This window comes from Salmo trutta, chromosome 1 (assembly GCF_901001165.1).
Source record: "Salmo trutta chromosome 1, fSalTru1.1, whole genome shotgun sequence".
Taxonomy (NCBI): Eukaryota; Metazoa; Chordata; class Actinopteri; order Salmoniformes; family Salmonidae; genus Salmo; species Salmo trutta.
In genome coordinates this window covers 29319052-29330828 of record NC_042957.1, presented here as the reverse complement: position 1 = coordinate 29330828, position 11777 = coordinate 29319052, and the positions used below count along the sequence as shown (strand labels likewise).

The window sequence follows — 11777 nt, the reverse complement described above, 5'->3', positions numbered from 1 at the left end:
TCCCGGAAGGGATTGTAAACATGGAGACCATGTGACACCTAACACAGGAACGGGATTTAAAGGCACAGTAACAAGCATAACGTCTGAAAACCTTTTACAAGTAGTAGCTGTAATTGATTGCATATCATCATTGTCAATATTAACTTTAGAAATATTCAAACATCCTTAAACATCCTCCACCATTGATGTTTGTTTGCAACCCTTTTCTCAGCATCATCTTTGCCTGTGACCTTCATCTGCTTTGAATATCCCACAATGCACGAGTGTGAGCTAGCTACCTGTTTCCATAGAGACAGTGGTCCAGCCAAGCTGCAGCAGGTTCGAAATGTTTACAAACTATTCAACTAGCTAACGTTAACTAGCTATAATGACTAAATACGCTGTACCATATGTAGCTAGTAAGTCCTACACCGTTTATTACAATGGGATACATTTGCAATGGTTTGGGAACATGTTGAACGAAGTTAGCTCACGCAAAGGACTTTATCTAATTTCCTTCGTTGCTAGCAAGCTAACGTTAGCAACCGTCGTTAGCAAACTATGTTAGCGCCCTCATAGCAGAAATGTCAACAAACACAACATCAACTAGCTACATAGCAAGACAATGCGTGTACAGGTTTTTAATACAATTACATCGCTTGTCTAACTAGCTAGTTATCGCATTGAAGAAGCACTGTAGGAGCTAGCTAGATAACTAAGTTGGCACATTCTAATCTGAATTCTGCAGATAACGTTACTGTATTTCTGCAGAGGAGAGTGAATCCACATCAAGACCATGTCTCAGTTCTCAGCTGAGGCTGAGGCTGAACTTCAGTCTCTGTTGAGGCAACTTCTAAAAAGCATCAAAGACAGAATCTCTGGTGCACCATCCATTGAATGTGCAGAGGAAATCTTGCTTCATCTGGAGGAGACAGACAAGAACTTCCATAAGTATTCAGAAATGAATTGCTTTCTCGATTGTTACCATCAAATCTGTAGTAATTTGTATCCATTTTCATATAATTCTTGTTTATTATTGGTCTCTTTTTTAGTTATGAATTTGTTAAGTACCTGCGGCAGTATGTGGAAAGCTCTCTGGGAGCAGTCATCGAGGAGGAGACAGAGAGCTGTGCCCGAGGAGAGGGATATGCTGTTGGGTCTGTTCAGGACACCTTGGTCCATGCTGTTACAAGGAAGACAAGAGAATCTGGAGAGTGTGTATGGTCTCTCTCTCCAGTGTCCATAAAGCATTCCCAGTGAAGACGAGATGACTAACATGACTCGCCACTTATTTCACTGAATATTCCACTGCTTATAGGGGGAGTCTGTATGTGCTTGTATGCTTCACAACGAATACAATCTTGAAGCAGGAGTGTAGACTAGATCTGGCATTGCATTCACCCATCACATTTACTTTCTCATGTGTAGATACAAGCAAATGATGCAGACATTGAAGAACACGATGATGGTAGTCGTTGAATCATTGATTAATAAATTTGAAGAGGACCAACTGAGAAAGGAGGAGATGCACAGGGAGAGCCAACATCAGCAGTCAAACAGCCATTACACAGACAACTGCTCTGACAGTGATTCGTCCTTCAATCAGGTAATAGCATGTAAAACAAGTCACTCTTGATGCCCTAATTGAAATTGGTCTGCAACTCTGTGGTCTGCTACTCAGCATTGCTATATAAACGCATTATGTGTTTTTGTTTGTGCTGGCAGAGTTCATATTGATTTATAGGGGGTTTAATCTAGTCCAGGACAAAGTGAGGATCCACCGAACTATAAACTGAATGGCTTTTTATACACTATCAGAGCAGTATCATTATACCTTATTAACATATTTATTTTGGTTTGGATAAGTAATACTATTAAACGTGTAAATCATTACATTATAGGCAACATTTGTTTGTGTTGCCTCTGAGTTGCGTTTGTAATCAGTGTAATTTATGCTGTCTAATTATAGCTTACCGAGCTCAAAAAAGTGAATGTACAGTAATTACACATTAACTACAGTTGCAAATGCTTCCATGTTTTTATACAGAGTTATGCATTTATCAAACAAGAACAGCTGCAAGTTCTTGCTGAAAAGCTTGACCCTAGTAGGCCTAAAGAGGTAAAAGGATTTCAATATGATTTCTATCCTGTATAATTTGCTAGGTTATTACTAGTGGCAGAGATTTAATTGATTGGAGCCCATGTTGTGTGGTCCCTGAGAATGAAAGTGATGTGTTGTGCAGGTGCGCTGGGAGGCCCTGCAGGCTCTGTGCTGTGCCCCGCCCTCGGATGTGCTAAGCTGTGAGAGTTGGAGTGGCCTGCGCAGGAACCTCTCTGCTGCCTTGGCTGACCCAGACCCTGACCTCAGTGTAAGTCACTGAATAATGCTCACAGAAAAGTTGGCTCCTATGAGTGCAGATAACATGTTCTCAGAGAGATGCCTGTCTTATGACATTTTGAAAATCATATTAAAGAGCCAACAAAGGAGAATGAATACTGTCATCCTTGTTTTGCTTATACAAGGAAAAGAGCTGGCCAGCTTAGTTTGGCAGCTGATGATTTCTAATACATAGTGAGGGGAAAAAGTATTTGATCCCATGCTGATTTTGTACGTTTGCCCATTGACAAAGAAATGATCAGTCTATAATTTTAATGGTAGGTTTATTTGAACAGTGAGAGACAGAATAACAACAAAAAAATCCAGAAAAACGCATGTCAAAAATGTTATAAATTGATTTGCATTTTAATGAGGGAAATAAGTATTTGACCCCCTCTCAATCAGAAAGATTTCTGGCTCCCAGGTGTATTTTATACAGGTAACGAGCTGAGATTAGGAGCACACTCTTAAAGGGAGTGCTCCTAATCTCAGCTTGTTACCTGTATAAAAGACACCTGTCCACAGAAGCAATCAATCAATCAGATTCCAAACTCTCCACCATGGCCAAGACCAAAGAGCTCTCCAAGGATGTCAGGGACAAGATTGTAGACCTACACAAGGCTGGAATGGGCTACAAGACCATCGCCACGCAGCTTGGTGAGAAGGTGACAACAGTTGGTGCGATTATTCACAAATGGAAGAAACACAAAAGAACTTTCAATCTCCCTCAGCCTGGGGCTCCATGCAAGATCTCACCTCGTGGAGTTGCAATGATCATGAGAACGGTGAGGAATCAGCCCAGAACTACACGGGAGGATCTTGTCAATGATCTCAAGGCAGCTGGGACCATAGTCACCAAGAAAACAATTGGTAACACACTACGCCGCGAAGGACTGAAATACTGCAGCGCCCGCAAGGTCCCCCTGCTCAAGAAAGCACATATACATGCCCGTCTGAAGTTTGCCAATGAACATCTGAATGATTCAGAGGACAACTGGGTGAAAGTGTTGTGGTCAGATGAGAACAAAATGCAGCTCTTTGGCATCAACTCAACTCGCCGTGTTTGGAGGAGGAGGAATGCTGCCTATGACCCCAAGAATACCATCCCCACCGTCAAACATGGAGTTGGAAACATTATGCTTTGGGGGTGTTTTTCTGCTAAGGGGACAGGACAACTTCACCGCATCAAAGGGACGATGGACGGGGCCATGTACCATCAAATCTTGGGTGAGAACCTCCTTCCCTCAGCCAGGGCATTGAAAATGGGTCGTGGATGGGTATTCCAGCATGACAATGACCTAAAACACACGGCCTAGGCAACAAAGGAGTGGCTCAAGAAGAAGCACATTAAGGTCCTGGAGTGGCCAAGCCAGTCTCCAGACCTTAATCCCATAGAAAATCTGTGGAGGGAGCTGAAGGTTCGAGTTGCCAAACGTCAGCCTCGAAACCTTAATGACTTGGAGAAGATCTGCAAAGAGGAGTGGGACAAAATCCCTCCTGAGATGTGTGCAACCTGGTGGCCAACTACAAGAAACGTCTGACCTCTGTGATTGCCAACAAGGGTTTTGCCACCAAGTACTAAGTCATGTTTTGCAGAGGGGTCAAATACTTATTTCCCTCATTAAAATGCAAATCATTTTATAACATTTTTGACATGCGTTTTTCAGGATTTTTTTGTTGTTATTCTGTCTCTCACTGTTCAAATAAACCTACCATTAAAATTATAGACTGATAATTTCTTTGTCAGTGGGCAAACATAAATTCAATCACTGTATTAACTCAAAGTAAAGTAAGCCATTTTCACATATAGTTACACATTGTCGGTATTTCTTGTAGGCATACTTAGAGTAGACATTTGAAACCTCAGATGAATACAAGGTCCTTAAATAGAAAAGGATACTCTGATATGGGAATTCACCCCCTAGGGAACTTGTGTACAACTTTAGTTGTTTTCAGTCTGATGAACATTTGTCACAGTGAAATTGCAACAATTCACATCTGTATGAGTCCTATTTCCCAAAGGCTGTCTGTTTCTCTCCTCAGATTTCTCAGTATTATTTTGTTTACTCTCTACTCAGGATAAGGTCTTGCGCTTTTTTGCAAAAACATTCTCCTGTTCTCCACTGAATGTAACAAGGGAGATCTACACCAGTTTAGGTAATTCATTTGTTTTTCCCATATATGTTCCTGAAATGTATTGTTTCTTTTTTATTCAAAGTCTGATGTGGATAATGCATATTTTGCCTTCTGATAAATAGCCAAAAGTCTGGAGTCTGACTTCCTGTACCATAAACTGAGCCTCCCTACTGGATCAGCGGGGATTGATGTAAACAGACAGGACATTACCCGTCTCCTAAAACAAGTATGCACCCTCTCTAATGGGATACTTTCATGGCAGTTATACCTATATGAAAATTATGTCATTATTATACTTTTTTTTTGTTTGCCAGATGCGATTAATGAATGATTTTCAGAAGGAAGTAACAACCTTTTGGATTCGACACCCAGAGAAGTGAGATGTTTGTTCTATTTTATTAAGTGATCCAAATTAATAGTTTAATCTAGAATTCGATTTAGTATCTTCTTTCTGTCACTAGGTACATGGAGGAGATAATAGAGAGTACTTTCTCCCTCCTGTCCTTACACCCTGAACACGGGTTAGAGACACAAGGGTCAGAGAAAGCCTTGAAGCCCATGCACCTCATTGCCTTACTGGATATCAAAGCCACCTGGTTTAAGAAGTGGATGGTGAGCACAATATTAACCTTCTCTAAAACACCACAAAAAAACAATCCCCCTCATAGTAGTCAAACCAATTGTCAGTGCTGAGTGAATATGATGTCATTCCTGTCTCTTCCAGCATGGTTACTACAGCAGGACCGTGGTCTTTAGGCTCCTGGAGAGGAAGTACAAGTCTCTGGTGAGTGAGTGATGACTCATCTTTATGGTTCTGTGACAGTGAGGGTGGTGGTGATGCGATCGGTGACGAGCTGATGATTGTCTCTGATTGTCCTCCTTCGTGATGATAGATTTGTTTCCAGTTTTATTAAGATTAAAGTCTAGATTGCCTTTATAGCTATTAAAACCTTGCCATACATTTCATTATTGTCTTGCAGTATATAGTTGATGGATGTTGAAGACATTAAACTTTCTATATATCTAGTTATATTCTATTCGCAGGTAGAGTGCTGGAAAATGTATTACCCTCAAACAAATGATTTACTTTACAGGTCTTCAGTTGTATTTTTTCAGTGTTTTCAACATTCCTTTGATGATTGTAATGAGCGCTGTTCTATCCCAGATTGTGGCAGCTCTTCAGCAGTGCATTCATTATTATGACTCCTGTGACCCAGTCAGAGATGAGACGGCTGAGGTCATCCACTCTATGGAGCACCAGCACATCGGTAAATTGAACTTTCATCTACACTTGTATTTCTCCATTTTATTCAAATGATATTGTAACCAAGATCTACTGTAGCACAACACCAATAATCAACATGTAGACCTATTTTGTATTTGGTTGTTGGAGAACATTTCTAATTATTACACAGGACATTTTAATCAGTAGAGGCTAATAGCTTTTTCTGTGGCTTTTCACCTGCTGTACATCCCTTGAGAACTCAATGCTGGCACCAGGCCCTCCCTCCCAGCTCGCCTCCACCTCTCCCTATTCACCTGGTTCACACGCCTCCTTATCCCACTGAGTGTGGGGTGTTTCGATGCTGAATAAGTCAAGTCTTGTTGAGGCGGCCCGTATCTGCAGTTATCAGACACCCGGTGGTTTGTTTTCCTCTGTCTGTGGTCTTACGGTCTGTCCTCCTCCAGGCCCGATGGCTCTGCTGCTATCTATCTATCGCCAGGGCCGAGGAGGGCTACCATGCTTTGAAAGAGATTACCACTGTGTATACTGTGTAGTCTGGGGAAGAGCAGAGAAGCTGCATAGTGAAATACTGTTAGGGATGGTGGGGATGGAGGAAATCACTGACTGGCCAAGCTCAGGGAGTAGAATAGCAAAATGTCTATAATATCAGCCAGAGTATATTCAAGTCTGGTCTTTCAAGTCTTGAGAAGCCCAGATTATGTATGACCATGTGTTATGTATTCATCATTTGGTCCATGATACAAATAATGACTTGTGTGGACTAGAGCTCACCTGTAATGAATATGCAGTGAGTCAGGAAGCAGGTGCAGAAAGAGAGTTTAATAATAAGACAAGGCAGGTGAACAAAACAGGAGTGGTTTACTGAACGTGAAAACAAACCAATTCTGCCTGATGACTGAGGCTACTGAGAGCTAAAGAAAGGGAAGGTAATCAAGGTGATGATGAAGTCCAGGTGTGGGTAATGATAGGGAGTAGGTGTAGGTAATGATGGGGAACAGGTGTGGGTAAGGATGGGGAGCAGGTGTGTGTAATGATGGGGAGCAAGAGTGGGTAATGATGGGGAGCAATGTGGGTAATGATCGTGAGCAGGTGTGGGTAATGATGGGGAACAGGTGTGGGTAAGGATGGGGAGCAGGTGTGTGTAATGATGGGGTGTGGGTAATGATGGGGAGCAGGTGTGGGTAATGATGGGGAGCAGGTGTGGGTAATGATCGGGAGCAGGTGTGTGTAATGATGGGGAGTGGGTGTGGGTAATGATGGGGAGCGGGTGTGGGTAATGATGGGGAGCAGGTGTGGGTAATGATCGGGAGCAGGTGTGTGTAATGATGGGGAGTGGGTGTGGGTAATGATGGGGAGCGGGTGTGGATAATGATGGGGAGCAGCTGTGGGTAATGATCGGGAGCAGGTGTGGGTAATGAAGGAGAACAGGTGTGGGTAAGGATGGGGAGCAGGTGTGTGTAATGATGGGGAGGGGGTGTGGGTAATGATGGGGAGTGGGTGGGTAATGATGGGGAGCGGGTGTGGATAATGATGGGGAGTGGGTGTGGGTAATGATGGGGAGCGGGTGTGGGTAATATTGGGGAGCGGGTGGGGTTAATGATGAGGAGCGGGTGTGGGTAATATTGGGGAGCGGGTGTGGGTAATGATGGGGAGTGGGTGTGGATAATGATGGGAGCGGGTGTGGGTAATGATGAGGAGCGGGTGTGGATAATGATGGGGAGCGGGTGTGGGTAATGATGGGGAGTGGTTGTGGGTAATATTGGGGAGCAGGTGGGGTTAATGATGGGCAGAGGGTGTGGGTAATGACGGGGGCGGGTGTGGGTAATGACGGGGAGTGGGTGTGGGTAATGATGGGGAGCGGGTGTGGGTAATGATGGGGAGCGGGTGTGGGTAATGATGGGGAGTGGGTGTGGGTAATGACGGGGAGCGGGTGTGGGTAATGATGGGGAGCGGGTGTGGGTAATGATGGGGAGCGGGTGTGGGTAATGATGGGGAGCGGGTGTGGGTAATGATGGGGTGTGGGTAATGATGGTTGCCAGGACCGGTGGTTAGTAGACCGGCAACATCAAGCCCTGGAGAGGGGGAGGGGTGTAGGCGTGACATCACCATGATTGTGCTAAACAACTAATTGTAAGCTATGTAGGAGGTAATTAGGTAAGGGAGACTCTGGGGTTATGGAAGTGCAGAAATTATTTAAGCATCCCTTAGGCTTTTTGAAAAAAAACTAAGCCTGTATTCTAATTCAGACTAGCTTCTCTCTCTTCTCTCCCAATGCTATATCCACTGAGACCTAAGAATGACCCACTATTTCTCTCCCATACGTTGTTTCTCCTGAATACAGTGCCTTTGATATTTCCTACAGCCTCATGTATAGTATGGAAGGCCTAATAAAAAAGATGCCTAATGCCTCTCTCCCTTATAGGTCTCTTTAAAACAGAGCGTGTCTCGTGTTGTCTTCTGTGGGGCAGCTCTGCTGTAGAGTGAGGCTGCATTCTTGACCTTGCATTGGATGAACACAGATAAACTGACCCTGTTGTCAGTGATTGTGCAAAAGGCTTTTTTGTCCCTTGTTTGAACCTGTATTATCAGCACTGCCCGTAGTGTTTTATTGTTTCAGCATATGCTAAAAGATAGGTTGGTGAAGAAATTGTATTTTGTTTCATATGAAATTACATCAGCATGCTATTTGTTACATGTCGTGAATGGAGTTTCACCTGAATAAATGTTAAAGGAGTTTAGACAGCATGTTATCTCTTTTGTTCCCACTGTTGAAGCATAATCTTGTTTCTGTCCAGGCACTGCTCAAAGGACTCTCTACACTACCAAGGAGCTGGAATATATGTATTTCGTTCACTCATTATGTGTGCTTGGAAGGCTTCTCATGTACACTAATGGGAGAAAGCTCTTTCCCATCACAGTATGGAAACGCAAAGGTATGAACAGAAATGAATACTTTTTTAAATGGAAAAAACATAGTGTGACAGTTATTTCACAGAAGTTACGTAGACCCCATCCTGGAGGAAGAGCTGTTGCATTTCTCTAGGTTGCCACCCTAACTGTCTGATACATGTGTAATTTTCTTACAGATCCAGTCAGTCTGACAGACCTGGTTGTCATTCTGATTAGCATCATGTACCAACACCCCAAGCCTCCTCACAGTGACTCATCACATGCAGGTGTGGTTCACGCTGCCTCTCCCATCCCATTGACTCACTATCAAGCCTTCTTTTACACATGCTTCCCACCCTCTCATTAAGATGATGAATTAACTATGCAAGAAGGTGCAACAAGAGATGAGTTGTTCCACGAAATGAGTGCCTTTTGCATCCCTTTGATATTTTAAGTAGAAAGCAAGTTATATTAATGGAGGTGCCCTTTAATATAGACCACATGGAGAATTCAATGCATCAGATTTTTATAATGACTGAAGTCCCAAAATGCAGCATTTTGATATGTCCCTCGGTGCACCCTTTGTGACTTCTAGGAAGATTTTTTTTTTCACCTTCATTGGCCCTAGTTCTTTTGCTGCTTTGACAAAGTCGTTTCTGAATAGTGTTATTTATTTAATTGTTCACGTCTGTCTGTCCCTCATTTTAAGGTCAACCCTGTTACGTGAACTGAACTCTTGTTTTAATGTGGTGAAACTATTTCTTTTTAAATATATATTTTAAAATGAACATTGAACATCTAATCCTGAAACCATAGTGTAAAAGCAGCTGAGCTGGTTCTACGATTTTTTTGGCTGTGTTCTGGTATTTTGTGGTTGAAAAGTGAGAGGGTTAAGCATAACTTGTCAACCCTGCTACCCATAGATAGACAAGCTAGAAATGTTTTAACAATACAGCCATTTTTGTGAAGCTTTCTTTCAATTGCCCCTCCCTGTTGCCAACAGCAAACTTCCAATTCCGCTGTCATAAGGGGATTTATGGCTGTTTTAAGATGAAATCGTCAACCCTGTTACTTTATATGGCACTTTATAGGAACTTACCATATTCATTTTTTTATTTAACCTCGTGAGATGGGAAACAGTGTTTTATTTTTTTAGTTCTTTATGACAGAATGTAAAAATTACGTGAAATCTAAGTTTGTTTTTGCCCAGTTACACTACTCAAAGGCACCCAATTGGTGGAACAACTCAGATACTCCAGTATGTGGCTTAGTTTTTATGACAGGCCTTTATCTTGATATGTGTGTTCTAGAGTACACCCACTTTGTGTCTGTCAGACCTTTGTCTAGAGAACACTGTGATACTCACTGAGACGAGACATAACATCACTGAGACTCAACTTGTGTTGAGCCATTATATGCTGAGTGTGCTACTGCTTTTTCTATGATGCAGACTGACCAGGTGAAAGCTATGATCCCTTATTGGTGTCACCTGTTAAATCCACTACAATCAGTGTAGATGAAGCGGAGGAGACAGGATATAGAATCATTTTTAAGCATTGAGACAATTGAGACATGGATTGTGTATGAGTGCCATTCAGAGGGTGAATGGGCAAGACAACATTTTTAAGTGCCTTTGAACAGGGTATGGTAGTAGGTGCCAGGCACAACTCAATATTAGGAAGGTGTCCTTAATGTTTTGTACACTCAGTGTATATTATCTGTTGGTGACACCAACACCCATTTTATTGCCCCTTCACTTTCATGAGCAACACTACAATACCTTTACCCCAGTCAAATGATCAATAGTAATGTACCTTCCCTGTCTAACAGCATGTCCTTTGCCAGTGCTCCACAGCTAAAGCCACAAACTTTAGCTTAAAATAAACATAGATTTCATGGTCCTTGTTCAAATAATGATTACTGATACTTAGGAATTTTCGTTGCAGTGTCGTAAAATCTTAAACTGAGCTGTCCCGTGTGTTTGTGTGCGTGGGTGTATGTGCATGTCTGCATGTGTGTCGTTGCAATTGTGTTTCTAGACACTCTCTCTCCCACCACTCTTGTAATGGAGTTGCTGAGGACCCTGGGTGACCGCACAGAGTGTGCAGTGGAGTGCCTTTACCAAACCCCTGTCATAGAGACACTGCTGGCACCCATCATCACTCTGCTCAAAGGAAAACAGGTCAGTATAAAACAGGTCAGCATAAAGCAGGTCAGCATGAAACAGGTCAGTATAAAACAGGTCAGCATAAAGCAGGTCAGTATAAAGCAGGTCAGTATAAAACAGGTCAGTATAAAACAGGTCAGCATAAAGCAGGTCAGCATAAAGCAGGTCAGTATAAAGCAGGTCAGTATAAAACAGGTCAGTATAAAGCAGGTCAGCATAAAGCAGGTCAGTATAAAGCAGGTCAGCATAAAGCAGGTCAGCATGAAACAGGTCAGTATAAAGCAGGTCAGTATAAAGCAGGACAGTATAAAGCAGGTCAGCATAAAGCAGGTCAGTATAAACCAGGTCAGCATAAAGCAGGTCAGCATGAAGCAGGTCAGCATAAAACAGGTCAGCATAAAGCAGGTCAGTATAAAGCAGGTCAGTATAAAACAGGTCAGCATAAAGCAGGTCAGCATGAAACAGGTCAGTATAAAACAGGTCAGCATAAAGCAGGTCAGTATAAAGCAGGTCAGTATAAAACAGGTCAGTATAAAACAGGTCAGCATAAAGCAGGTCAGCATAAAGCAGGTCAGCATAAAGCAGGTCAGTATAAAACAGGTCAGTATAAAGCAGGTCAGCATAAAGCAGGTCAGTATAAAGCAGGTCAGCATAAAGCAGGTCAGCATGAAACAGGTCAGTATAAAGCAGGTCAGTATAAAGCAGGACAGTATAAAGCAGGTCAGCATAAAGCAGGTCAGTATAAACCAGGTCAGCATAAAGCAGGTCAGCATGAAGCAGGTCAGCATAAAACAGGTCAGCATAAAGCAGGTCAGTATAAAGCAGGTCAGTATAAAACAGGTCAGTATAAAGCAGGTCAGTATAAAGCAGGTCAGTATAAACCAGGTCAGCATAAAGCAGGTCAGCATAAAGCAGGTCAGTATAAAGCAGGTCAGTATAAACCAGGTCAGTATAAAGCAGGTCAGCATAAAGCAGGTCAGTAT

The 11777-nt window shown here is 42.6% G+C and overlaps 1 protein-coding gene across 8 annotated transcripts in view; it reads left to right on the top strand.

Annotated features, from left to right (window-relative positions):
- The first annotated feature begins 47 nt into the window (after positions 1-47).
- The window catches only part of tbc1d32 (TBC1 domain family, member 32), a 41619-nt gene continuing 29889 nt past the window's right edge, over positions 48-11777 (top strand). For 6 of the 8 annotated variants that reach the window (XR_003878183.1, XM_029752155.1, XM_029752148.1 and 3 more), the window contains exons 1-15: positions 48-318; positions 751-930; positions 1032-1193; positions 1408-1585; positions 2027-2098; positions 2223-2348; positions 4435-4513; positions 4615-4718; positions 4807-4868; positions 4954-5104; positions 5217-5276; positions 5658-5760; positions 8534-8671; positions 8825-8914; positions 10667-10809. Coding sequence is in view for 7 of the 8 variants with exons in the window: in XM_029752155.1 (XP_029608015.1) it covers positions 776-930; positions 1032-1193; positions 1408-1585; positions 2027-2098; positions 2223-2348; positions 4435-4513; positions 4615-4718; positions 4807-4868; positions 4954-5104; positions 5217-5276; positions 5658-5760; positions 8534-8671; positions 8825-8914; positions 10667-10809 (1623 nt within the window). In the remaining variant the exon portion in view is untranslated. Of the gene's footprint in view, positions 399-750; positions 931-1031; positions 1194-1407; positions 1586-2026; positions 2099-2222; positions 2349-4434; positions 4514-4614; positions 4719-4806; positions 4869-4953; positions 5105-5216; positions 5277-5657; positions 5761-8533; positions 8672-8824; positions 8915-10666; positions 10810-11777 lie in introns of all 8 variants that reach the window. The other 2 variants (XM_029752131.1, XM_029752142.1) reach the window with 2 other exon arrangements.